Here is a 25,621-nt window from a genome sequence, read left to right as displayed (position 1 = left end):
CAAACGTCGAGAGGGTTTTTCAGAGATGCGAAGGTAGTGGCAAAATTTCAGATAAGATGTCCGGGATAGGAGCATAGGGAGAGAAAAGTTCGATGTTCCTTCATGTTGCGCAACTTGCGCAAAGTGCCAGCAAGCATGCATGTTTCAGCTGGTGGTGTAAAGCAGTCTTATTACACTTTATGTATTGTCCCTTTTGTACTTGCTTTTTTTGTTGTTTTTTTGCTGCGATTTCTCGATTCGGCGTTCCTGTACTGTTCTCCAGGCTGAAGGCTACCTCATGCTGCATGGCAGTGGCTCTACTCCTGTTGGTCTTTCTGGACGCTCAGACTAGCATTTTCAGACTCAACTCACTCGGTGGCGTTCTCGTAACGCTGATCATTGCCATCGCTTCGTCTACCGACTGGCACATGGTACGTTCGGCGGGACATGCTGCTGCGTGCATCTGCACATTTGCTGCTATGCGCACATTTATGCCGCCGGGGGAAAGTTTCTATCTTCATCAGCACTGTTAACTGTTGCGGTTTCATCATGCAGTGGCGCCTGAAAAAAAAAAAAAAAACACAATAGATGGCGCCCTGCATTTACGCATTTGGGTGCTAGGAGAATTTCCGATGTGATGATTATACAGCTAGGTGCGAAACGTCGTGACTTATTCTATGCAAAAGAGCGTCGTTTTTATGAACTGATGTCGCAGATTGTAGCACTTTATTTCGTTTTAGAAGCACAAGTTCCTTTTAGTTCGTCGCAGAGTCACTCGTGAGGGAAGACAGGAGGAGCGAAAGTAAACGGCAACCCACAGCGTCTGGGCGTGGTGCCATCGCTAACTGCCCTATGCGTGCAGTCAAGTCTATTCGCTGCGAACATGCACCGCCAGTTTTTCGCACCCAAGCAACGCTGCCGCGCATAAGTAATGCTGGGAATGGTGTACGTTTAAGAAAGTAATTTGCGGCGTGGCTCTGCCATAGTTAGTGCAATGTCATCCACCTGTCTCTGTGCAACAAAGAGCAGCAAGCAGTCATAGGACCAAAAGAAGCAAACACGAAATGAAGCTATAAATTAAGAGGAATCATAAGTGTCGCTTTTGTGGGTTAGCCTGCTCTGTTACTGCTGCGTGGGTAAATTTGTAAGTGGCGAGCGTCAACAAAAATTGTTGTGGATAGGTTAACGATAGTTTACTCGCTCTTTGCCCGGTCCTATCACACATGAGCAGCCGGGAGACGTAACGGTATTCAATGCATATCACTTTTATTCTTGCGTTTTTAGTAACAAATAAACTTTTAGCTATCAATAACTCTCGGTTGATTCCATACTCACTTCAATATTGTTTAAAGAAATATGTCACTTGAAGGAACGCGTCAGCATACACCAAGCGCGTGGAAAATTGCGAGATGAATTTCAACAGCTCGTAGCACGAATGTTTTATCCGCACTCGCTCATTTGTCTTTGTCGTCAGTAGCCCCTCTACTTTTGGTCCTCCTCGCCCAGTGTTTGTTCACTCTACATGTTTTATGCTTCGTTTTTATACTGTGAAAGCTGTCCCCCCGCGTCAGTACCGAAGTGATCTGTTGCTGTGCTTGTCAGAAATCGTCTTAATGAGATGTTTTCCTCAAAGCAGCAGGTCACAGGCAACCTGGGAAGTCGTGTTAGTGAAGCTATGTCGGCTGAATGTTCAGTCACACAAGTGTCGGATGATGGGACAGTCGTGGAATATAGGTCGGCCTGCGGACGCGCTGTCGCTGTTCCGATTCGCTTGTAGCGCCGTGGAAGCTTGCATGTGCACCTCTTTTTCCGGGAGTGGGATCATCACGTACGCCAGGCTAAGCAGCTACTCAGGCATTAATTAATAAAATATTTAACCATATGAAATTATTCTTTCACTATTTCATGCAATTAATTCAGATGTTCTGCCGAGAAACCCGTAGGCAACTTAAAGTAAACATTATAATGTGGTCAAAAAACATCTTGTATGCCCCCTAATTAATAAATATTTCTCGGTCATATGTGTAGGTTCTTTTTCTACTGCGTACTACAATGCAGTCGCTATTGAACCGCATCAGTTTATCAAAACCAGCTGTGTTTCTAACAAAAGGAATCCCAGGATAAACAAGAACAAAATGACAGAAATGCGCTCAGTTTTTTATGGATGTGTTTTTTTTTTCTGCAGTGGCTAAAGTGGGGGGGGGGGGGGGGGGGTTAAAAAGTACCAAAGGTGAGCTCTTGTTTGAATTCATGCCCCTTTGCGCGACTGCCTCAAGGCCATAGCGCCCTCAAGTTTCTGCTGGAATAGAAATATTACAAGGGCATAATTCTTGACCGTCGTCTTCCGCTTTAGTGTGCCGCTGAAGCTCCCAAAACTAAACACGTAAGCTGCCACAGTCTGTTACTGAGGAGCACGATAACAAATGAAAAGAAATGTTGGGTGTACCGCTCCAGATCGACTGGGTGCTGGTGTCCCGAAGCCTGGTGGCGCAGTATGCCATCGCTTTCGTCTTCCTGCGCTGGGCGGTCGGCAAGGCAGTGCTCTCGTGTGTCGCCCGCCTCGTGACTAGATTCTTCAGCTACGCGGCCGACGGCTCAGAGTACCTTTTCAGCTATCTGACGATGGGCCTCAAAGTGAGCGCACTGCTCAACTACACCGACTTCGAGGAACCTGTAGTGCAGTACGCCCGCCTGCAGCCCATATTTGCCTTCCAGGTGAGCGTTGGCGATAGTCTGCAGCGGTGTTTCTTCTCATAGGTCGGGAGCGCTTTGAGGCAGTGTTGGTAGCATAGTTCGGAAACAACGGGTAGGTCACCGTTCACAGGTCCTCAGAGAACAAGCGAAATGAAAAAAGGTTGGATTCTAAACGCTGTGTGCGATGTATAATGATGCATGTCTTGATTACCTCGGATAGCGTGACTCACATGTGAAGGATTGCAATGCATATGGTTTGATAAGTAGTTTATAAGGTGTCGAACTTGCAAATGTGTAATGAAGGGCACCCCAGTGGATGCATCCGACTTCAGTTCGTCCAAATGCAATTTGTGGGGTGGCGCAGTGGTTAGGGCACTCGACTACTGTGCCCAAGGACGCGGGATCGAATCCCGGCCTCGGCGGCCGCTTTTCGATGGAGGCGAAAAGCCAGGCGCCCGTGTGCTGTGCGAGTTCAGTGCACGTTAAAGAACCCCAGGCGGTCGAAATTTCCGGAGTCCTTCACTACGGCGTCTCTCATAGCCTGAGTCGCTTTGGGACGTTAAACCCCAAAACCGAACCATTACGGGCGTTCATTTCTGTTCCTATCGAAATGCGGGTGAGACGGTTGCTATTTGATTCCGTGGCCTTGGCTCTGTAGCGGATTGCCTTAACCAGCCAGCCAGACGTAGAGAAAGTGTGGCAGTCCTTAAAACAGAAATGCGTCACTTGTAGTCAGAGTTGTGCGTAATTAATTACATTTGTGAGTAATTCTCTAAACAACTGATTACTGTTTTCAAACAGTGCCGTTTCTGTGATTCAGTCATTTTTATTTTTGTATTGTATTACCAGTTATCAATTGCTTTTGTGCTGAAAAGGCTATAGCGGCCAAGCTTCTGTGACGATGTGATTACGTCAAATGTTTAGATCGCACGACGCTGCGCGTGGCTGCATAGCATGTAGAGCTCTCCGCCGTATTCGTTCTTTTTGTAAGTTTGTAAGTTCTGTTACGATGCGTTGCAATTTCGTGGTTTAAGGTCAAATGACATGTTTAGTAAAAGAGACGTCAAAAGCTCCACCAAATTTTGGCCGAAGAATTCAACCGGCCTTGATATGTTTTCAATCGAGAAGCCGCTTGCGAAGTTCAAAGAAAACACCGACACGATTGCTTCAGCTTTTTAGCGGTCGTATCGGCAGCGCCTATCTAGTAATAGCCCCAGTAACCAAGTACAGCACTTCAAAGAGGATATATAAACACGCTTCGAAGCATTGCACAACTATGAGCGAACGTGTGAGATGTTCGTACGGTATAACACCGCCCTACCTTCTAGCGTAGTAGTCTCAAAAAAGCGGCCCGCGGCGATCTGTGATACAGGCCGCCATCCGCAAAAATTTCAACCTTTTGTCTAAAGTACGTGCCAGCATTACGAGTCAGTTTTACGGCCAGCCTTATTTTTCAACTAAAACCGCCTAAAAAAAAAAAAGAAAATTCCTTTCCAAGACGGTGCGCGTTCTATATGGAAATGAAGAGATATTGGCCCCGTAAGCTGCGTTAATTCACTTTGGATGGGCTGCTGTTATACTATTCAATTGATGGGCGCCTAGAAACTCGCTTTCTTTTTCATTTCAAAGTATGCGCGTTTTTTTTTTTTTTTGCTCTGAGGATAAGTTACTGAGGATAAGTAATCGTTCTCCACTTTCAGTACCTCTACCAGAGCTATCATGAAGTGGTGACTGTCGGTCTTTTAGGGGGCAGACAGCACACGTGACTTTTCTTTCTCACAGAGAATGAGAGTGTGTGGTCTACTGCATAGCTTCTATTTTTCTTTGTATTTTTTTGCTGGCTCTTGCTATCTAAACAAGTTGTTGTTGTTCAAACTATTGTTATCCCGCCTGCAGAGCAATACGAGTTTGAGACCGTTACTTGTAGAAAGTGTTCTGTGTAGCGACTGATGTCTTCACAATAAAAGGTTGAAAAATCAGTGACAACTTTGAATGACAACTCCCGTTGAAAATTACCTGCTTGCAAAAACAGTTCAAGCAAGCCGCACTACCTTATTACTGCAGTTTGATCATATCTGTGTTATGGCACTTAAATTCGAAGAAAAGTGACTCAATTTGGATTCGGTTACTGCTCTGTTATTACCAGTTAATTTCTAAATTTGTAATGCACTGCAATAATCAGTTAAAAATTGAATGATGTAGTTGAATTGTAATCGGTTAATTATTTTCTGCAACGCGTACAAAACTGGTTGTAGCATATGTTTCCCTAATTCAACCTAAAGGCGCAACTACTAAAAATCGCACCTAAATTTTACCCAGCATTATAATATACGCCTTTATTTATCTTCGTGGTCACTCTGAGATCTTCAAAAAGTGCGCTCACAACATGAGTCATCGCAAATTTGTAATGTACATCGACATTTCACGCGCGTCTTGTTGGCGTTCACTCAAGGCAACGAATTTGAAAGAAGTGCAGTTGTGTTTTTTCACATGCAATCTAACAAAATTGTCAGTCATGCGCTGCAGACTTCTCGTCGTCGCTGACGGCAATGATGTTTTAAACGTTAGCGACCATTGCATTTCAAGCACCCACTTTGCGCGAAAGTAATCGGGGTGTCACGACAACCGAAGAGCAAGCCGGTGGAAGATCAGTAACGCATCAGTCGCCAGCCTTTGAAGGCTTCGCGGACGTTCTGCGTACTTCTTACCTGCATCATTGCCACAATACTCTGTGCGACAGCAAGTCTCCTTATAAGAAAAATGCTAATGGCAACATGGTTACTTTCGGCAAAATCTGTACCCAGTATTGCGGTCCAGAGGCGGGCAAAATATCGCAGCTCATACGCTGGCGTCTACGTTTTATGCGCCAACATTTTGGTATAGTAAGCGGGCACGTGGAGTGTAGCATTTCATCAAAACCTGTCTGGTACTGCAGGTGTTGCCGGTGGTCCTTCTAGTCGGGTCTATTGTGAACCTTCTCTACTACATGCGACTGATGCAAGCGATCGTCTTCCGCGTGGGGGGTCTCATCAGCCTGTTCGTGGGCTCGACGATCTGCGAGTCCGCCTGCGCCGGTGCCAACGCTTTTATCGGCATGGTGAGTTCGCGACATTAGGACACGATTCTCCCTCGGCGCCCATGGGCAGAATGCGCGCGCGCCCACAAAGCCAGGAACATGTGCTTTGGTGGCATTAATGTGCCACTTTGGTCCCGATATGCTCCTGCTTTCCCTATTATAGGGATTGGGTGTGCGGAAAGAAAAAACAGGGTAAGTAAAAAAAGCTAGAAAGTGAACCAAAAGTAATAAATCGTCCGACTCCTTTTACTCTGCATGATTATATATACATATATATACGCACGCGGCATTACCCCCCCCCCCCTCCCCCTTTTCGACAGCGGCGACTCTACGTTAGTAGTGTCCTCAAACTAGGTGCACACGGGAGAAACAGGGAACACAAGGCTGCACACGCGCAAACGATCACTGTCTCTCATATATAGTACGGTTTCATCCGTACTACGTGAACAATTTAAGCACTTGATCCCCGCCGTATTGAGGATTGTTGTCCCGAGAAACAACTTGGCCCAAAATTTGGCCCCTGGACGCGTAAAATATAACCTTGTCAGAATTTTACCAAAGTGATGTCCAAGCTTATTCAGTACGGCCAGTTCACTGACGATCTCCAAATTTGGGTAGCATTTTCCAGCGTACATGGAAGACACTGAATCTGCTACAAATTTCTACACATGATGCTCCAGCAACACGGAAAATATTTTTATAACAACACGAATTTGCAATTGATATATACCGTCAAATTCTCGCTCCAAGGCGCCGGAATCGAGGCTAAATTGTCCTCGTTTGTATTTTTCCCGAACTGTTTTCAAAGTAATGCCATTCGAAAACGCTATCAACATTCGTGGGTATATTTATACACATTTTTTCCGCACCGACATGTGCCGTACAGCGCCAGCAGTCACTCCGCTGCGATGCCCTGAGATACGTTGCTTCGAAGCGCGCGCTCCCTTTCATCGAGGCACTCCTGTCTCTATATCAAACTTTTGGCGAAATGTGACGAGCAGTAAAAGTATTGAAGGGCTCTGGGCGTTTATCGGTTGCACTAATACTGATCATATGAATGCTAAGTTCCAACTTTTTCAAACACCGCAAGCAGCAAGCGCATTCTTTTTAAAATGTAGAAAACATTTGTCATAAAATTTAGTTTTGGTACGAAAACGTCTTTTTGGGGAAACGTGCGCACTGAAAGGAAATACAACAAAAGGTACGAAACCCGAATCGATCGATATTTAACGCCACTATATTGCGGAATAAAATGCAGGTGGAGTTTTTCTGCGAAGGGTATGTATACCTTTGAGACTTGCGATCGCGTTTTGTCAATAGAATCACGATGGGTGCTGGAAAACGAAACGCAAAAACTTTGGAAACCCATACACTCCCACTAGTGAAGGCCAGGCGCTGCCGTGTCTTGGCATAGCATGTCCCGTACTCGATCGCCAATGGTTTAGGTGCTTCACTCAATTTTCGCGTTACCAAGTACTGTAATCGTCTTCCTGGTCTATTCACGCTGGCACTTAAGTTCTTTTATTGCCATTTTATTTGTTCCTGATAGAGATGGCAGAACAAGCTGAGCAAGTCGTCCGCTTTTACACGCAGACGCAGTCATCCCAGCTGTTGAGCCCGTACCTCCCTGCGCTGACTAAAGCAGAGCTGCACAGCATCCTCACAAGCGGGTTCTCCTCCATTAACGGCGCTGTGGTCGCCACACTGGTCGGCTTCGGGGTGCGCAATTCCTTCTTTTTAACACCCTCCGCTATTAGTTGTCTGGCAGTTATCACGAAAACCGACGACGTCACCGGCTGACGTTTGTGTCAAATGATTTGTTTCGCTTACATGGTGCGCAAAAATATACAACACGTGACCTAGCACAGCTGTGTCATTAAATAAGCATACAGCAACGTATATGTGTCGATTACGCCATTTTTAGAGAATACCATGTTTGATTCTAAGCTTCACCTGATGGCATTCTGGACGCGATCTCCAGCCTTTTGTGTTGATGCGTTCCGATACTACACCACGGTTGGCAGCATAGAACGACAAAGCCGGCAGAATGCTACTCCCATAATTCTGTCAGCGTGTTGTCATGTGTACCTAGAATCCGCTGCCATTCGGTGGAGGTCAGCCGGTTTCACAGACATCATCGGCCCGAGTTGCGTTGTTTGGTGTCAGCTGCTTAGAAGCCGTAACACAAGTCGGCATGAGTTTGAAGAAAGCTGCCACCACTTGAACTTCAAATGAACTGTAATCGCGTTTGCAGATGCTTGCCAAATAATATGTTATTTCTCGCGCACGTCTCGTCAGGGTGTACGAAGTGAAAACAGAAACAGGGGAGGGTGGGCGGGGATAAATCGGAATTTTGAATCTATAAGCACCCCCTTCCGAATTCCGCTCATTGCTGGCATCGTGATCGTGAAAAGAAGAGGGTGGAGTAAATACGGTATATCAACAAAAAGCAATCCCTGTTTAGTTCCGTCACCTTTGTTGAACGCTCACCGGCGGACACAACAAGGGAATGAGGCGATCACGCGCTCACATCCGATGCGTTAACTTGAGCAGCTATAATGGATGTGAAGAGTTGCAAATAACAATGGATCAAAAGCTCCGAAATGGTTGTTCCTGTGCTCGCTGTCTATCGTACTCCTTTTGCGACCTGCTGAACAATCTGCAGAACAAGGAAGGCAATTCTTGTCTTTTCTGCTGCTGTTTGTCTCGAATTGAACGCAAAGGGACCCTAGCTGATGAAGACCTCTGAAACCATCAGCAGTGGGAGCATGCTGCGGGTTCAGTAGATGTTTATGCTGTAAAGGGCAAACGGAAAATGCTTTAGAGAAGTTATTAAAGGCGCAGGAACTGTCTCGCTCGCAGTGAACGGGTCAAGCATAGCGTCAGTTAATCGCGAACTGCGCCTCGCGGTTCACAGTATCACCTAAATTTTTTTGAAGCAGTCCTTTTTTCTTAAATATAATTAACTCTATATAAGTATATATGCTCAAATATTGATGGTAATAGTTTTGTCTGGAGACCTCTTTATTTATTTATTTTTTTTTTTTGGGGGGGGGGGGCGAATTAGCGGTGTGTTGATTATGCTGGTTAAATTATTAAGGAAGCATTTTGGCGCGTAAGAAAAAGTTTAAGAGAAAGCTAGGTACAGTAATTACTTGCCTTGTAGGAATTTAGATAATACAAAGAACACTGTTTAGTTCAGTTTCCGTGCTAGATAGTGTATTCAAAATTTTATTTCCCACTGGAAGTATAACTTACGCAACCGCCCCCCCCCCCCTCCCCCCCCCCATAATTGTATCTCAAGATAACACATGCAGAGCTCACACTGGCCGCTGCGTCCAGAGCCAGGCGGAAGTGCAGCTAGTTGCTAGAGTTCTTATAACATTGCTTATCCTATAAGTGAACCTACCGCCACTATTGTGCGATTGCTGTTCGTTCTCGGATTAATAGAGGTATTTATGGTTCAAAATATGCAGGATTTTCTTTACTTTGCAGTTACAACTAGAACTTATTTAGAACTATAGGATGAGTGTGGTGTCTAATATTACTATGTAGTTGTAGTGATGTTTGAAAATGGTCACCTCTTCGTTTATTATCGGTATCAGGTGACTACGTGGTGCATGGAAGAGGTGCGTTTATTACGGCAGGGAAGGAAGTGCTACTTTTGGCGGCTGAAGGTGGGGGTAGATTCGTTTTTAGAGTGGCGCTAGAATTGTCAAAATGGTGTACATACGTGTTAGCGCCGTGCGTCGCGCTTCTGTTCATGAACAGTAACTTAAATATTTTGAGCACGTTGAAGACTAGAGTAACTTGAAGTTATAAAAGAAACCAAAATGATAAGCTGAAAAAAAAAAAACGAAAATTTCAAAAACTACTGAACTTCATCAGGTGTGACTGTGAGCGAGTTGCAGCTTGCGCTTTCCTCCAAGCTCGTACATGTAACTTGTCCAAAATTCACAAACCTGCCAGCCCTCTAAGGCAAATCGCGGAGTTCAACCTGTATCCCCTGCCAACGCCTTTCGGTCTACCTTCAGAAGGTACTAGCGCCATTCGGCGCAGACACCAACTCACGTGCGCCACTCCGGAGTCTGGACATTTCGTCCAACTTGTCTCGCACCTGACCAATGATGATGACAAAATCTTGGTCTCCTTTGACATGGAGTCATTACTGAACCATGCTCCATCGCCCCTGGCAGCGTCCGTCGCTCACTGTGCGCTAATCACATCACGCCACATCACTTTATTTTCCTTAAAGATCCCTTTTAGTGATGTTACATAAGGGGTGGAGTTCACAAAATGTAGGACGTTGCAGTGCTTGAAAATGTTGATAAACATGTTTTGGCATCAATATTGTGGGGAAGGCCGTTCCAGTCAGCTGTGGCATGGGAAAAAAATTAGCTGGCAAAAACGGTGGTACGGGTACGTGGACGAAACATTTGCAGAGGATGACCGATGCGATGGGATCTGCATTATGGGAATGACCCTGCAGCGCTGCACAGCTCATACCACTGAGCACCAACGAAGTATGCTATCTTTGATTTTTGCCTCCGAAGCACCTATTTCACTTTTCAAGGACAAATCAAGAGGAACTGCTTTGGGGCGTCCATTCAGGTCACAATGGTTAATTAACGATGCAGGACATCGAGAGACGTGCGGTTCACACCTTCAGTCCCCACTAAAAGGTGTTGCTGTGTTAAGTAGCTAGAAGATTACTTTCCAGGCTCAATTCCACTGAACCAGCCTTAAAGCTCACCGTCGAGCGCGCGCAGCAGGCCTTCCTTACAATTTTCGACGTTCTTCTCACAAGGCACGAATAAGGTTTAGGCTTCTCGCTTTCCAGGAAGCCAACCCACATGAGACAGCACCCCTACTTCGTGCCTAATCAATCCACTCCCCTCAAGCCACTTGCCGTAAGAAAAAGAGAAGACGCACCAAAGTCTCCTATACCGAAAAAAAAAAAAAAAGCCAGAACAGAGTTCACTCGGATCTTAAAAAAAAGAAAAAGAAACGGATACCCCACCTTCGTCATTCAGCATGCCATCCAAAAATTGAAAAGACTGGACATAAGCAAAAAATGCTTCCACCTCTCGCCCAAGCACATACAATCGCAAAAATGCTTTTCATTTCTTATATAAAAGCCGTCAGTAAAACCTTGGCCCACATTCGCAGAAAGGAAGTAGTATAAACGACACAAAAAACCGACATCCACTATCGAATGCCTCCTCCTCCACCCAAAAGACCGTCTTCCGAAAGAAAAAGTTTAAAGACTGGAGTACAAGACTCCCTACTCGAAGTGCTCGGCGTCGTACTCTGGCGAAACCAAGAACTTCCCCTGAAGAAAGAAAGAAGCTGCATAAAGTGGATGTTAGACAAACGAACAGAGATCGAAGCGCGAGGGTCGGAAACTACGAGGCATGTGGCCACAAGACTGACTTCGAGGAAACTAGTGTGCTGAAAATCCAGCCACACTCATGCGGGACTCTCTTACTTGAGTCACGGTGCATTCAGCAGACATGAGAAGAATGTTAGCCGCTCTCTAAACAGTTGCCTACTCTTACATCCAAGTTCTACGGTCAGTGACCCATCAGAAGAGTAAACAAAGGCCTGGAAAGGCAAGCATCAACCCTCCTGCAGTCACAGCTGTTAAAGAGTAGGCTTTGTCAACATTTGTATTTTGGTTGCCACTCTTTAAACTTACATCATATCCCTTTATCAACAAGGCACACCTCCGTCGCATATTTGCTTTTGAAGAGGAACTTTTTCATGGGCGTTTACTTTTATTTAAACGTAAACAGGAAGTCATTAGTGTTATTAAAATGATTCTGTGCTACCTGAGAATGTGTGAGCCTGAGGTTGTGTTTCTTGCACACTCACAAACATACAATGAGACCATGCAATCAAACTGCTGTGCATTTCATGAAGAAACGATGATACCTTTAGATGCAATATGCCCGAGCTCGTATTCGTTTGTGAGTTTCCTTGTGGCCTGTGGCGCGCAGCTCAGCGCCGACTACCTGCTCACCGCCTGCCTGATGAGTGTGCCATCGTCCCTGTTGTGCTCCAAGCTGTTCTACCCGGAGACCCAGGAGCCGCTCCCTTACACCAGCCTCGACATGCTCGCCTGGTACCGCTACCCCAATTCGCATGCTTCCTTTCCTCCTTCCCAGATGGCCCTTGTTTTATGGCGGAATCCTTATGTGGCTTATATATTTCTTATAGCAAACCCCGACATTGCTGTATGCCAGAAGTGACAAGAGAACCTGACGGGCTGAACATGTCGGTGGGGCTTATGTGGCTTATATATTTCTTATAGCAAACCCCGACATTGCTGTATGCCAGAAGTGGCAAGATAACGTGACGGGTTGAACATGTCGGTGGGGTTATCCCCCAGGGGACCAATCAGGAACCAGCGCCAGATCCGAAAAAGCTTCTTGGCCCATTTCACCTCGTAATACAAAATCGAATTATTTGGGTTACGGTGCATTGAGGTGAATTAATAGTAGAGTTTCTGGTTTACGGTACACTAAGAGCGAATTACGCTGGATTACGGCGGATTTAGGCGGATTGAATTTTAGTGCCGTGTATTACAGAGAATCTGATGAATTGCCGTAGAATGAATTACGTTCAATGAAGTTGGAGCAAGGTAGATTAAGCAAGCTTTATTACGATGCATTGCGGTTCATTAAAGGTATATTCTAATGCATTGCCCGCGAATGAAGAGTTCATTATTGTGCATTAAGTTCGATCATGTTGGATTTAGAATAATAGGTTAAATTGCGGGAGACTAAAAGTGTATTACATAAGAATAAGTTTTGATATCCTGGATTACTGTGAATTAAGATGGATTCAATTGGATTCCAGTGAATTGTTAAAATGGATTACGTTGAAAAGTTGCAGTTGACAGATTATGTGGAATTGCGATGGCATATAGATGAATTACGGTGGATTAAGTTGATTGGGAGGAATCATTGAGGTATAAAGGTGAACTACAGTAGATTATAGTGATTGGATTAAACATTATTCAATGCTTTCACCTTCAAAGCACACAATTCTTCAGTGCCCTCCGTGACTCTCTGGTTTATCGTATGTGTTACGCTATGGTTAACTTCCGCGTCGTGTGTGGGCAAGACTCGCTGAATAAACATATTTTAACACTGCTATGCCCAACCGTGATGCGCCGCCGCAGACTTCGGAGCTCCCGCCTGCTGCGTGGAGTCCAATCAGTGCTTTCGCACTGGTGGCGCGTGGTTCGCTGATCCCGCTATGCTATAAGTATGTAATCTGTCATTCTTTGACGTAATTAGAATTAGCAGCGTCTAAATGTGGTAAAGTAAGTGTGATGACTGTATATTTGGTATTTCTAATAGCACGTGCTCAGCTGACGTCATCACGCGCCTATCACGCGATCTCTGCCGTTTTTGAGAATCAAACGTCTAGCTTTCAAGGTCAAAGGTGATTAGTCATAGTCAAGTGGTCAATTAGTCATATGGTCCCGTAGAAGCTTACTGTAACCGCTATTGCATTAAAAAGGGAAAACGACCGACGCTCAGGTGGTCTGATGCGCTGAACTGTGCAAGCACAGTGAGTTTTCAGGATGATTTTCCATTTGATTTCTTTTTCCGCACCGCATTGCTTGAAAATGCAGCCAATTATTTTATTTCGACTTGTTTTTATATCTGGCTAACTATATTGTGCTGTTTATTTGCTTCAGTTGCATTCGTCTTTATTTTGGCTGGCTAAATTATGGTCTAATAATTTCTCTTTAGCTCGAGGTCTATATTAAAAACACTTGATTTCGGTGACGAGTGATGAGATATTGATCATTCGCAAAGTTTTTCTAGACTTGGTGAACTAATTACATGGTTCGTTTAAAGAGGTTTAGAGTTTCTACTGGCTTGATTCGAAAGAAAACTAGGGGCTGAGGGTTCCTTAATTATACATCTGACAGAAATGTTGCGCGCTCTTCAACGTTGTTATATTGTGCCTGGACATCAAGGCCCACTCTATGATTGTAATGAATTCGTGCGCCTTCAGCTACGCAGTAGTCTGTAGCGGGCTCCGGTATAATTTCAGGAACTTGAGGTCTGGGAATAAAGACCCTTAGGCGTTTTTTATCACTGCCCGTTCCTGTTCTTAATATAGACCGCACTTGCCGCGGCAAGTGTGCTACAAAGATGCCTCTATGATAACGTTGGCTCTCCAGAGCGACATGCGCACTTCTTATAGATTTTTATCGCACTCCTTTTGTGTCAGAACTGGTGAATTGCATTCCAAGTATGATTTGTTTAGCCCTCATCACTAATTAAGCTAGTTTAGAACTATGGGTTTCACCGGTGTTCACAATGCCTAAAACACGAACCTACAAATTTGACGCAAGCACGATGATCTGCATGACCCACTTTCGTTGTGCACACAGCTCATTGAAATCTTAGGTAGGACGAATGAGGCTAAGCCTATGCGCTTCATTGAATTCTCTTAAAGTATATATTCAGCTGTTCAAAAAAGCGACCTCGTCTTCAAGGTTCCGCGAGGAGCCAATAAATGAGCTACGGCCTTCAGTGTGAACACCATGCATATCTCCGGCATGCCGACAAGGAGAATTACTTAGGCGGTGCTCAGGAGGTGGAAATAAACAACGTCGTAAATAGCGAAAAATGTCGGGGCTGCACGAAAATGTACCTTCTCTAAATAAAGTTGTGCTGAAGCTATAGTTAGTGCAGCATTACTTAGGTAAAGACGTTTGTGCGCTCATTAGTCATTCAGATGGCAAGATAAATGATGAAGTACAGGACAGAGCAATGCGCTCCATTGGGTTTATGTACTTCGTTTTCGCCATTATGCGGTTCTCTGCGTTTTTGATCGGCGTACAAACTTATTTACGCGTGTAATATTGCCACGGTTTGTCTGCAGCACGGAGGCGTCCATGCTAGAGGCGTGCGTGGTGGGCTGCCGCCGAGCCATTCGTGTGCTGGGCAACATCGTGGCTCTGGCCATATCCTTCTTGGGTTGCATCAGGACCTTCCAGAGCATGGTCACTTCGCTTAGTGAAAGCGTCGGCATGAACGATGTCACGCTCGAGGTAAGCATCCCGCCTGCCTGTTAAGTACAGTAGCGTATATATATATAAATATAAGAAAACTTGCGACACTTTTTTTTGTTTCTTTGCTGTCGAGTGAAGGCTAGGGGGCCCGAACCCTCCATGGGAAGGGTTCAGCTCCCTAGGGATGACTCGTAGCCGGAAAGGCGTAGGAAGGAATGGCCATTCCCAAGCTGTGGAATGTGCATTGTGACATGCTGCAGTCAACTTTTTTCTCTTAGAATATTGTATAATAATAACTCTCCTTTCTTACATAATATTTCGATCATGCATAGAATATTGAACCTTTCGCCGGCACTGCACAAAAATTAATTGTATTGCAATTGATCGGCTAAGCACATTCTATTTATACTTATACAAGCAGCTTTCATTGTTGGCGCCAGTTATAGAACAGACGAGGTGCAGCAACCGCGCACCGTTCTACCCGCAAGGCGTTCAGGCGCAGTGACCTGTGGCCAAAATAAATGAAGGTGCGATACTGTTACGGGTACTTCACACCTGTGGGTTTCTCGTCGTAGTTGAGAATACTAGTTGCCAGGTGATATAACGTCGCTTTTTACTTGTACGCGCGAACGTCTTGTCGGTTTGAGCGCATGACAGTGCGCACTCCTACTAAACCGATACAGTATAAGTGCAGTATTTACGTTGATGACGGAGCTGAAGCTTATCAGACGGTGCACGGCCGCGCAAACATTTTCCCAGTATGTTCGACTTTTAGTGGCCATTGCTTGATGGCCTCCCTGGGGCTGTAGCGTGAAGCTGCTAAAATCACTGTCTTATTTGGACGATATAAGTTCGCGGAGTGTTGTATTGCGAAAGAAAAAAAAAAAAAAAACGCCAAAGCGGCGAGTTCAGTACGCAGTTCAGAGCAAAGCAGGCTTTAAGCCTGCTTATAGGAGATGGACTACCATATTCCTTGCGCCTGAGCAGTGCCTCTTGATCTGTTTCAGTCTTTTTCGATAACTGCACGTTCGTTTAGGGCACGAAATGAGGTCGCAAATGTAAACAAGCGCGTAGAAGGTTGCTGGTTGGCACAGGAATGCTGGCGATGCATTCCCGACTATAGAACATTTTGCGAAGATCATGCGTGCGGTCCACCTGCCCCTTTACACCACGTTATTGCATTGTCTAGTGTGAAGCCAGAAAGTTTCTTAAAATGCCTTCAGCCCAATGATTCCTGAAATATGACTGCGGGTAGGGCTGTCTAAGACGTCCATTATGCGCAAAGATTCCCACAGTAAATAAGAGTGACGTCATGCTTCTGAACTGGCTAGGTGCAGTACAACTGCGGGTCTAATAAATCCAAAGCAAACGATAATTAGGCAGTTCGCTTTTATCAGGTTATTAAAATCCTCAGAGTTCCCTCAACTGCTCATATCTAGCAAAACATATGTGGAAGTGCATACGTTAACTATGCATGCCTGGACCAATCGCATTTTACTATATTCAGGCGTCATATCTGCCCTACTCTTTATCATCAGGTAGCCTTTGCTTACCTGATGACTCCATTGTCTCTGGCCATGGGCGTGTCTTCGACAGACTGTTTCATCTTCGGAAGGCTGGTCGGCGTAAAAGTCGTCTCGAACGAGTTTGTCGCTTACATCATGCTGATGAAGAATCTTAAAAATCTTCAGGTGGGTACCTGATTAAGTTTATCGTTAACCTAATAACGTATCTGACGTATACTTAAATAATTATAGGATCACAAGCACAGTCATGTTTTTACCTCGTAGTGTATGGCGGGGTTCGTGCCACCACATCACCATTCCTTCAACATCTCGGAAACGTGCCTCGCGGAGTGATTTCCGCCGAGTTACAAATTCAAATAGAATGAACAGCATATCTAAGGATGAAATGCGTTTTTAAAGCAAACTTCGAGGCAACCTAACTTAACCTTAACACGTGTTACGCGATAACGTTAGAGAGGGGCAATAATAAGTGCAAAATAGCGACTTAATAACTGTGCGCTCATGTACTGTAATCTATGCGCTAAGCGAGACTAAGTTCTCGCGCAAGGCCTCCGTTTATCCTCATTAAATGAATGTTCCTTCGTTGCTTAAACGGAGCCTCCCCGGGCTAGCCACTCGAGAAAGTGAGGTTTAATCCTAGCACTTAACTAAACAACTTTTCTTTTGAAGCAAACTAGAGACTGGCACTGATTTAATGACCCTCACGATGAGCGAGGATTCTCAAGTCACTGCACCTAGCTGCGTTTTCTACTTAACGACAACCTCACTGCTACCGCATTAGTATGGCAGCCTTCATACAAATCGCGAGCGTTGATTTCTCGCTCGTAGTTGTAGGGGAAAAGAATATGGGGCACTTTTAAGCCCTGCCTTTAAAGGTATGACTTGATAACGTAAGCTACAACCCAACACGTTGAAGCCCTGCTTTGGCCAAACAGCATGAATGTACAGTTTTTTTTTTTTTTTTTCAAAAGTATAGAACCCAAGGGGTCGGCTTCTGTTTCACTTCGTGCGGCTTGTAATGCATTTTTAGTGTTCCTAATCTCTTCATGACAAAAAGAATTTTGTCTTGTTCTGTCCAATCGAAAGAATCGCCGCTAGTTCCAAATCAGTGCCACTGCACTGATCAGAAGCTGAACCCCTGGGCTCTACAAGGCTGTACCTGTGTGGCCTACGCGCAACGCGGATGCAAAGGTCCAGGCGGGCTCATTCTCATATCATCCGCCCATATGAAAGTGGAGGCCTTAGTTGGCAGCTCCTGCAAAACGTAACGTGAAGCAACCGTTTGCCTAGCCAGCGCACATCCCTGTGAGCTTGCAGCAACCGCCTGCCAGAGCCATGCTCGCTATTTTTCGCTCACATCGCGAACGCATTAACGACGCCGTCGGCGGATTTTGTCGCGAACGGGGCCTTTAACTCTAACGCTAACGCATTAGTAACAGCGCTTGTACTGTGGCTTTCTTTTATCTTGTCCTTTGTCTTCGTGTTCGCGCTGTTTATATTAATAATGCATTAGTAAATATTGCATATTTTTCACGGCAGATGCGCATAGAGTTCATCCTTTGCTATCGTGCTATCGTGAAATATGGAGCACCAGGTAGAAACAATTTTTTTCTCATGCGCGAGTCTTTACATTATGCTCTAACACCTCGGAATATTTGGGGACATTTGAAGAAACGGTGCTTATATCGTTGCGCCCAAAACAATTTCTTATGATTACGACATTCTTCAATGCGAAATTAGAGAGCAGCAGTTCTGTATTTTTATCTTGTGATATAGATAGATGTATTCTGCTATTTTTCGAGCTGATTTTTAAAACGTTGTGTGCACGTATCAGGAATAAAAGATGAATCTTTTTTTTTCCGTCCCATACTCATTCTTAAAAAATGAAATTCTAAGAGACACAAGATCGGTTTAAGAGCAATAAGGTGAAATCCTTTGAAGCTGGCTCTATTTAAGGACTTATTAAGACGAAAAAATTAGCTGGGGTTTAGCTTTAGTTAAGCCCGGTAGGTTGCGTAAGCAGAGCTGACGTAGCTTTTCTTTCTGTTATGTCGTCTTCTTCTGCGGCGCGGCGTGGCTACCGAGCGGGTTTACCCAACGGCTTGAAGAGGGGCCCCATCTGCGGTCGCTCTAAAGGTCAAACGTGGCGGCTAACGGCCGGGTTTACGCGACGGGCTGAAACCTGGCGCAGTATTGCTTACGCAATAATAATTGGTTCACAGGAAAGGAAAGGCGCAGTATCTGTCGCATGTTCTGTGAGCACCTCAACTGCTCCTTAAGGAAAGGGAGGAATGTGAGAGTGAAGACGGAAAGAGAGAAAGGAGTGCCGGTTGTGCAGGGCTCCGGAGTAATTTCGACCACCTGGGGATCTTAACGTGCGCTGACATCGCACAGCACACGGGCGCCTCTTCATTTCGCCTACATCGAAACGCAGTCGCCGTAGTCGGGTTCGAGCCCGGGAACTCCGGCACACTGGTCGGGAGTCTTACCACTGCACCACCCCGGCGGGGCACATTCAGTCAAGCCGTGGCGAGTTGAAAACGCTCATCCTTCAGCCGTCAGCCAGCGAGACGGCCCAATGGGCGTCGTTACGATTCTGACGTCAGCCTCGCGGCTCGACGGGCCAGCGTAGAGACCGGGGAAGCTGGTTTCCCGAAGGAGAGCATGAAAGATCATTGATCTGTATTTTCACTGCTTTGCGGTGCGTGTTTCGCGGTAGCATTTGGCGCAGACTATCTCCGGCACCTGATTGAAGCTTTGGGGTTCTTTGCTTAAAAGGTCACACCCTGGACAGTGTCCCTTTGAAACGTGGCTTCAATCTTTATCTGTGTGTCTTTCATATAATGAGGTACCTTGCGAATATATATTAAAGTGTATGTGTGAGATATAAGAGATAAAATGATAGGATTATTGATTACGCGAGCGAGGATCAGCGACAGGAACCGCAGATTTTAGCATTGGCAAGTAGTAAGAATCGTGATTCACAGAGGTCGTGTCCTTGGTAGTTTTCCTTTTTGTTTTACTCGAATCGGTGCCGACCGCATAACTGTGCCTCCCCAGCGGCGGACGGTCATGCTGGCCACCTTCTCCCTGTGCGGCTTCGGCAACGTGTGCGCGGTGGGCATCTCGCTGGGCGTGCTCGGGGCGCTATGCCCGGAGCGCCTGTCCACTGTCGCCGGTCTCGGCTTCCGCGCTATGTGGGCCGGAGTCACCGCGTCGCTGCTCAACGCCTGTGTTGTGGGTGAGTGGGATTATTTTACCCGCTAACGCTAATAAACAGTGGTATTCATCGTTTAATGTTGGCCGAAATCGACACGCAATATTACTGGAAATGCCATGAAATGCTTCTCAATGCTCAAGTTCATTCGTGCAGTTCAGTGGTCGTCCTCCTATATTTGCAACGTAGCAAGATTCTCTAATCTTGCCGCCTTCTCTAGTGTTCCTGCTCTTGTGCACCTCATGATGCAGTTACGGCTAGCGTCGGTTTCTAGTTTGCCTCGGGAAAGGGCGAGCACTTCGGCAGACGTGCAATGAACGGCCTCATCGTTATTTACAGCGGGAGCGTTCGATAAATTTCCCAGGAGTGGAACGCTTCATATTAAAAGCTGACAGTAACTGAGGTTTGAAAACAGTAAAACTGGGACGTTATTTTTGTTGCTGCTATCGACTTGTCTTATCTTTATTGGTGCAGCCGTAGCATCGGTGAGCAGTGTGGCTTGAGGAAGGCACCTGCAAACCGCCTGCAATGTTCTATTTAGAAAATTTGTTCGTTCCAGGTTTTTCTTAGTCGAAGGCGGAAAAGGAAAGTTTCAGGGATTTGAGGGAATTTGGAGAATTAACATGAATATGGGGGTGGACGAATGGAGATATTTATTTGTTCCCAAAAGACTATATTAGAGCCACGATTGGCGAATTCTTCTAGTCAGGCAGTCCACTGTCGTTCAACGAAGCTTTAGACCTGTGCACCAGTCATCGCTGGTCTTGTGGTGTTTTCACTGCCACGGCCGCTCTATAGAAACACGCCTAGTGCGTTTTCATCGTGCGGCCGTGTCACTGGACATAATGACCTTTAATTGGTGGAAACTACGGAAATTGTCTCGAATAAAATGACATGAGACACGGAAATTATCTCTAATAAATTTACTAGAAAGTAACTAGATTGTTTACTGCTATTATTGTGCAGCACCTGCGAAGCTTGAAATGTATGAGTTGTCTCCGATTATTATTAGGCCGAAGAAAAAAGGACATTGTCTTGAGCTTGTCACTGTGCTCAAATACAATGCTGCTTCCGGTGACACAGTCGCCTCTGCGGCTTGAAAGATATGCGGGAAAAACGTTTTGCAACTAACTAGGTGCATGACATGTATCATTACTAGACACTTAGAAGCGTTTCGCATGGTTACTATAAGGGCTGTCAGCGTTGTATAATGGAAAAAAGCTAATTCATATGCTACAACGCAGACCGGTTTTGTCATTGGCCCTCTGCAAGTCACTTTCATGCCTACTACGAGAGAACCTGGCGCACGTTAAAGATTCCCAGGTGGTCGAAATTACTCCGTAGCCCTTCACTACGGCTCCTCTTTCTCTCTTTCCACTTTCACTCCTACCTTCCTCCCTTCCCTTACGGCGCGGTTGCGGTGTCCACAGAAAAGTGAGACAGTTACCGTGCCTTTCCCTTCCTACAAATAAATCAGGTGGTTCAGGTGGCGAACGCGACAAGAGATTAAAGGTATACTACCCGCAGATTATATTGCACACAATTCTCCCGAGTCTTTTAAATGAGCCTTACTCGAACTGTAAACGGGTAAATGCGAGCAAATATGCACATTTTAATCATTGCAGCGCTAATTCTTAGTCACGCACTGTCTAATGAGCAAGTGAAGCAAAAAACTATTAGAGCTTTCGCGCGGGTGAGAGAAAACATACTCACCAGTTTCGCATATCAATCAGCAAGGCGGACGCTGTTGAATTTCGTTGCATAGTTAAACATCCCAGGGGGGTTTCGAAAGAACACTACACCAAATCACTATAAATACAGGAAGGGCTTCATGCATGACACTCGTGTACATGCCCCCACCCGTCAAATGAGTGCTAATGGACAGTGCGACCATACTAACCACTTTTCTTCAGAGACGTCTTCTATATTGTTTCATTCTGCTGTGTCACGGGGCTATCCGCCCACGAAGGGAGCAAAGATTCGCCTTGTAGTCAGCAATTGTAAGCACTTGTAGATGACGCCTTAGTAGCGAGACTGGTTCAATGAAGCCATTTAGTCCATTCTCGTGGCACATACCGTTCGCCTTTTATAAGCGTTGCGCGTTACCCGTATTTTGTGTTATCACTGCATTTACAATGAAATATTTTCTTGGTAATGTGCGTACATGGGGTGTGTCAAGCGTTGGAAACAGCCTCACATTAATAATTGCATTGCGCAGTTGGCTACACAGCTGTATTGTTCTTAAAATTTCTTTCTCCTCTTCTTTAACGCAGAAAATGCTGTTTATGCGAGAGCATTTTCATATATGTTGCTTTGTTTCATAATCGCTTTTTCCGTTTGAATTTTCAGGCAGCCTCATCGACTGAAAAACGGGCGTTGCACCACATCAGCAAGCAACTGCACAATTAACTAGCACACAAGCTACATATAATGTACTTGGTATGCATAATTGTTTATTATGTCCCCACTGGTGAAAATTAAATTGATGTTCATACCTCATCGTTTTATCGCTAATTGCGTCTGAGTACTCAAGCGTAACAAGCCATTCTACTCTACAGCCTGAAAAGCTCGGCGTCGTCGGCTAAACGTACCAATCACCCAGGAGTCCGTGCTAGCAACTGTTAGGATTGGGTGGCCTTCGCTCTGAACGGGGATACGTCGAGCAAAACCATTCCGCTATAATGGCCGTTATCCGAATGAAATAATGCAGGTGCGTACATGCATCAGGCGACTATGTGAATGTTTGCCTGGTTAAACTAACAAGGCAACCCACCGCGGTGGCTTTGGCGGTAGATTTCAAGGTCGCAGGATATAAGCCCATCCACCTGACATGAACTCGTATCGCAATCATCACAATAACTCACCAGTAGTGATGAGCCCCGCTCCACCGTACATACCTTTATGTTACTTTCCGCTCATGGATGCGAAATTCAGTTGTCCTAGTTATTGCATGCATTTCAGAGTTGCAAATTATTGCTCTGCCGAAGTAACTGAGCTTCAAAAGCTAGCCGCCATTATGGACCCGCCTGGAATTATTCTTAGCCGTTGTGCACACGTTTGAGCGCTATCTCCTAGGACTAAGGTTTCCGGGTAAGATAGAGTTTATGCAGTCAGCAAGTGAACACAATGAATACAAATATTCTGGTCTCCACTCTATCTTTGACGCCACGGCTGTGCTCCAAAAAATAAGTAAATTCGAGGACGCTTAAGCTTCGCCTTTAAGAGTTCAACGTGATAGCGTTATCGGGCCCCATTCGCTGCCCTTAAACATCAGTGCTGATGTATATATATTTAAGGCTTTGAATCGGGCTGCGGTTCGATCTGTTGCGGCTGCGATGTGCGATCGAAGGAATATTCCAGTAAGCGCCGCATCGCACGTAAGCAGAGCGAAAATGTTCTTTGCTACTCGCTTAGGTATTACTTCCGTAATTAGTTTCTTCTAATGACGGACCTAAACATTAGCTGACAGTCATAGGATAATCAATACATTAGATCCGGCTTTATTCGGGTAGAAGCAATGCGGTTTTGTAGCGGAGGGCTCCCCATGGGACAAACATTTCTTGTTATGTAAAAAGGATGAAACCATAGAGCATGTTTTCTTGGAGTGCTGGGACGCAATTTTCTTCTGGGACGTCCTCCAGAGGACTCTTAAACGGGATTTTTTGCTTGATCCTCACGAAATTAAGGTGTCTCCAGACTGAAAACGAGGACTGTATGCCATATGATGTTATAATGGCGTTGGGCCTGCGCAATATATGAGTAGAGGAGTGGAAAATCAAGGCACAGGTGTGCTGTACGATGGCAGTGTACGATAGTAAACCCAGGTGGTCGATAACGTTCGGAGCCCTCCACTACGGTTTCGCTAATAGCTCGAATCGCTTTGGAAAGTTGAACTCTATAAGCATATGGGCCGGAAATCTCTGCGGAGCCCACAAAACCTTTCTGTTGGCGTTCAAATATCTGTTCACACGTCCAAGTGCCCGCGTGCTCTCGCATTCGCAAGCGGGCACAGATTCAGCGTGCCCGCGCTCTGGTGTGCCCCATCATCCGATTCCGATAATAGCTTTTCACGCATAGCATGTGCCGTTTCTAGACAACAATCTCTGATAGAACAAGGCGCGGACGCGACGCTGACGCTGTGGGATGCAAAAGCTGAGAATAAAAATGCGTTGCCGGGCGAGGCTTAGATTACTGGCCTGCACTATGTTGTATGTACACGGGCAAGCTGCCTGGATTCAAATTCAGCCGGGCATCAAATTTTACCGGCTGACGCCCCCCTGACAAGCACTGGTGCTGCGCCGCATGACAGCGGGGCGGCGGGACACCGGAAGGAAGCATTGGTGAGCCATGCATTCTATAGGCTTGCGGCGACCTGTCAAACGTCCAGACACCAGTGGTATTGGGTTCGTTAGCTCCTGATTAACAACTAGCCTTTTACAGTAGTTCTTATAGCACAGCCGTATGCTTTTGAATAAAACGTCACCAATATTTGCATACTTCAAGACCGCGAACAAGAAATCGTGCCTAATTTTACCAAATGCCTTCACCAGGTCAATCTGAATCAGAGCTACTCGGGCCGTCTCATCCGACACTGTCTCCGATACTGAAAGTGCAATATGGATGTGTGTTTGAATACTGCAGCCTCTAATACCGCGTACCCGACAAGGCCAATGTGACAGGTGCCGTTACCTGGAAGAAAACGCGTGCAGCTGCCTATTGCCAGTGGCATCAACTCGATGAAGGGCCCCTGCGAACTGTGTGGTAAAATATTAAAGCACAAAAAATAAGATTACTCCAAAGAACTAGAAAGTAAATATAATATTCATGCACAAGAATGAATGCAGTTTTCGTTTCTTGCGTAAGAAAAAACGTGTCGTATTTATAATAATATTTTAACTTGTTTCTGACGACCTCTCTCGGCCATTTAGTATCCGCTGCGTAGTTGGCCAAAGCTCAGACTCATACAGCTCAGATATTGCTCAGACTAAAGGTTTTGCATGCGCGGTATGGGTGCGTCATCGGCCCCGGTTCAACGTTCAACGTTCAACGTTGTGTGCTGAGTACAGAGTGAGTTATCTTTGTCAAACAGTAAGTATTTCGTTCTGCTGGTCGTGGTAGAGCTTTACACTAACGCGAAGGCTGTGTGCTCGATGAGAAACTGATTGCCGCTGCATGTGCGCATTTCCGGACGATGGGACAATGCGGCGTGACAGCTCGGCGGCTCGGCTCGGCAAGCTCGGCCTACCAGGCACGTCGCAAACGTGGTGGCTTATTTTACGTATACACGTCTGCATGAGCGGCGTATCGCTGCATCTGTTTTATTTGAACGGTGAAGATGAGATTTTATTGCCCCCAAGACGCGTGTCGCATTGCGCAAAGCCTTCCGTTCGCTCCCTTTGTTGCGTGTTTTGCTTACTGCGTCGAATTACCGCGCCAACGTTCGCTGAATGTGCTTTAGCTGGTATCAAAGGGATGTTCCTGTTGCCACCTAATAGTGTCTGTGACACTATTGTCAATGGGACCTTTCTCGCGAACATGTTAAATGCTGAAGTTTTAAATTTGTAGCCTCACGCTGACTCCTCTCCGTGACAAATGAAGCGCGAGTAAAAAATGGAATCGTGAACAGGGCGACATTAGTTGGAGCGAAGCTATATCGCAGATATTTTCACTTCTCAGGCGCACTAACTTCTAAGTACTAGCAATCCTAATTTGAATTTCTTACCGAAGCTCTTACAGCTGGGTGTTCTAACGCTAGTGTTACTTATTCCGTTCGTTTTTCTTTGTTCTTTGACACTGATATATACTTTCCTTGTTAGCAAAATCTTTTACCCTTTTATCTCACCGCGTTTCGTTTGAAGACCTACGCTCAGGTCATTTTGTTATGAGGATTTCAAGATCATGACGAATGAGCGGTGGTCGCTTTCCTACACTTCAAGATTTGCATTGTCGTGAAGAGTCTATATAAATAATCGTGAATTATTAAAGCCTGGCTTTTGATGCAGCACAGCTTCACTCATTTATGCTCTTAGTGAAATCCCTCAAGCCATGGTGATTCTATCCATGTGCTTACCGAATTCACTTGAATGCCC

General features: G+C 45.5%; 1 protein-coding gene across 1 annotated transcript; it reads left to right on the top strand.

Annotated features, from left to right (window-relative positions):
- Positions 1–305: 305 nt before the first annotated feature.
- On the top strand, positions 306–21,898 carry LOC146198281 (solute carrier family 28 member 3-like). Its single transcript, XM_084591877.1, has 9 exons — positions 306–410; positions 2,434–2,694; positions 5,609–5,770; positions 7,343–7,468; positions 11,749–11,873; positions 14,660–14,828; positions 16,328–16,480; positions 19,376–19,556; positions 21,882–21,898. The coding sequence occupies exons 1-9, from the start codon at positions 408–410 to the stop codon at positions 21,896–21,898; spliced, it is 1,197 nt and encodes a 398-aa protein (XP_084448003.1). The 5' UTR covers positions 306–407.
- The last annotated feature ends 3,723 nt before the right edge of the window (positions 21,899–25,621 follow it).

The sequence above is a fragment of the Amblyomma maculatum genome, chromosome 2, assembly GCF_055883805.1.
Source record: "Amblyomma maculatum isolate TAMU_Amacu chromosome 2, ASM5588380v1, whole genome shotgun sequence".
Lineage (NCBI taxonomy): Eukaryota > Metazoa > Arthropoda > Arachnida > Ixodida > Ixodidae > Amblyomma > Amblyomma maculatum.
This window is presented reverse-complemented; position numbering and strand designations above follow the sequence as displayed.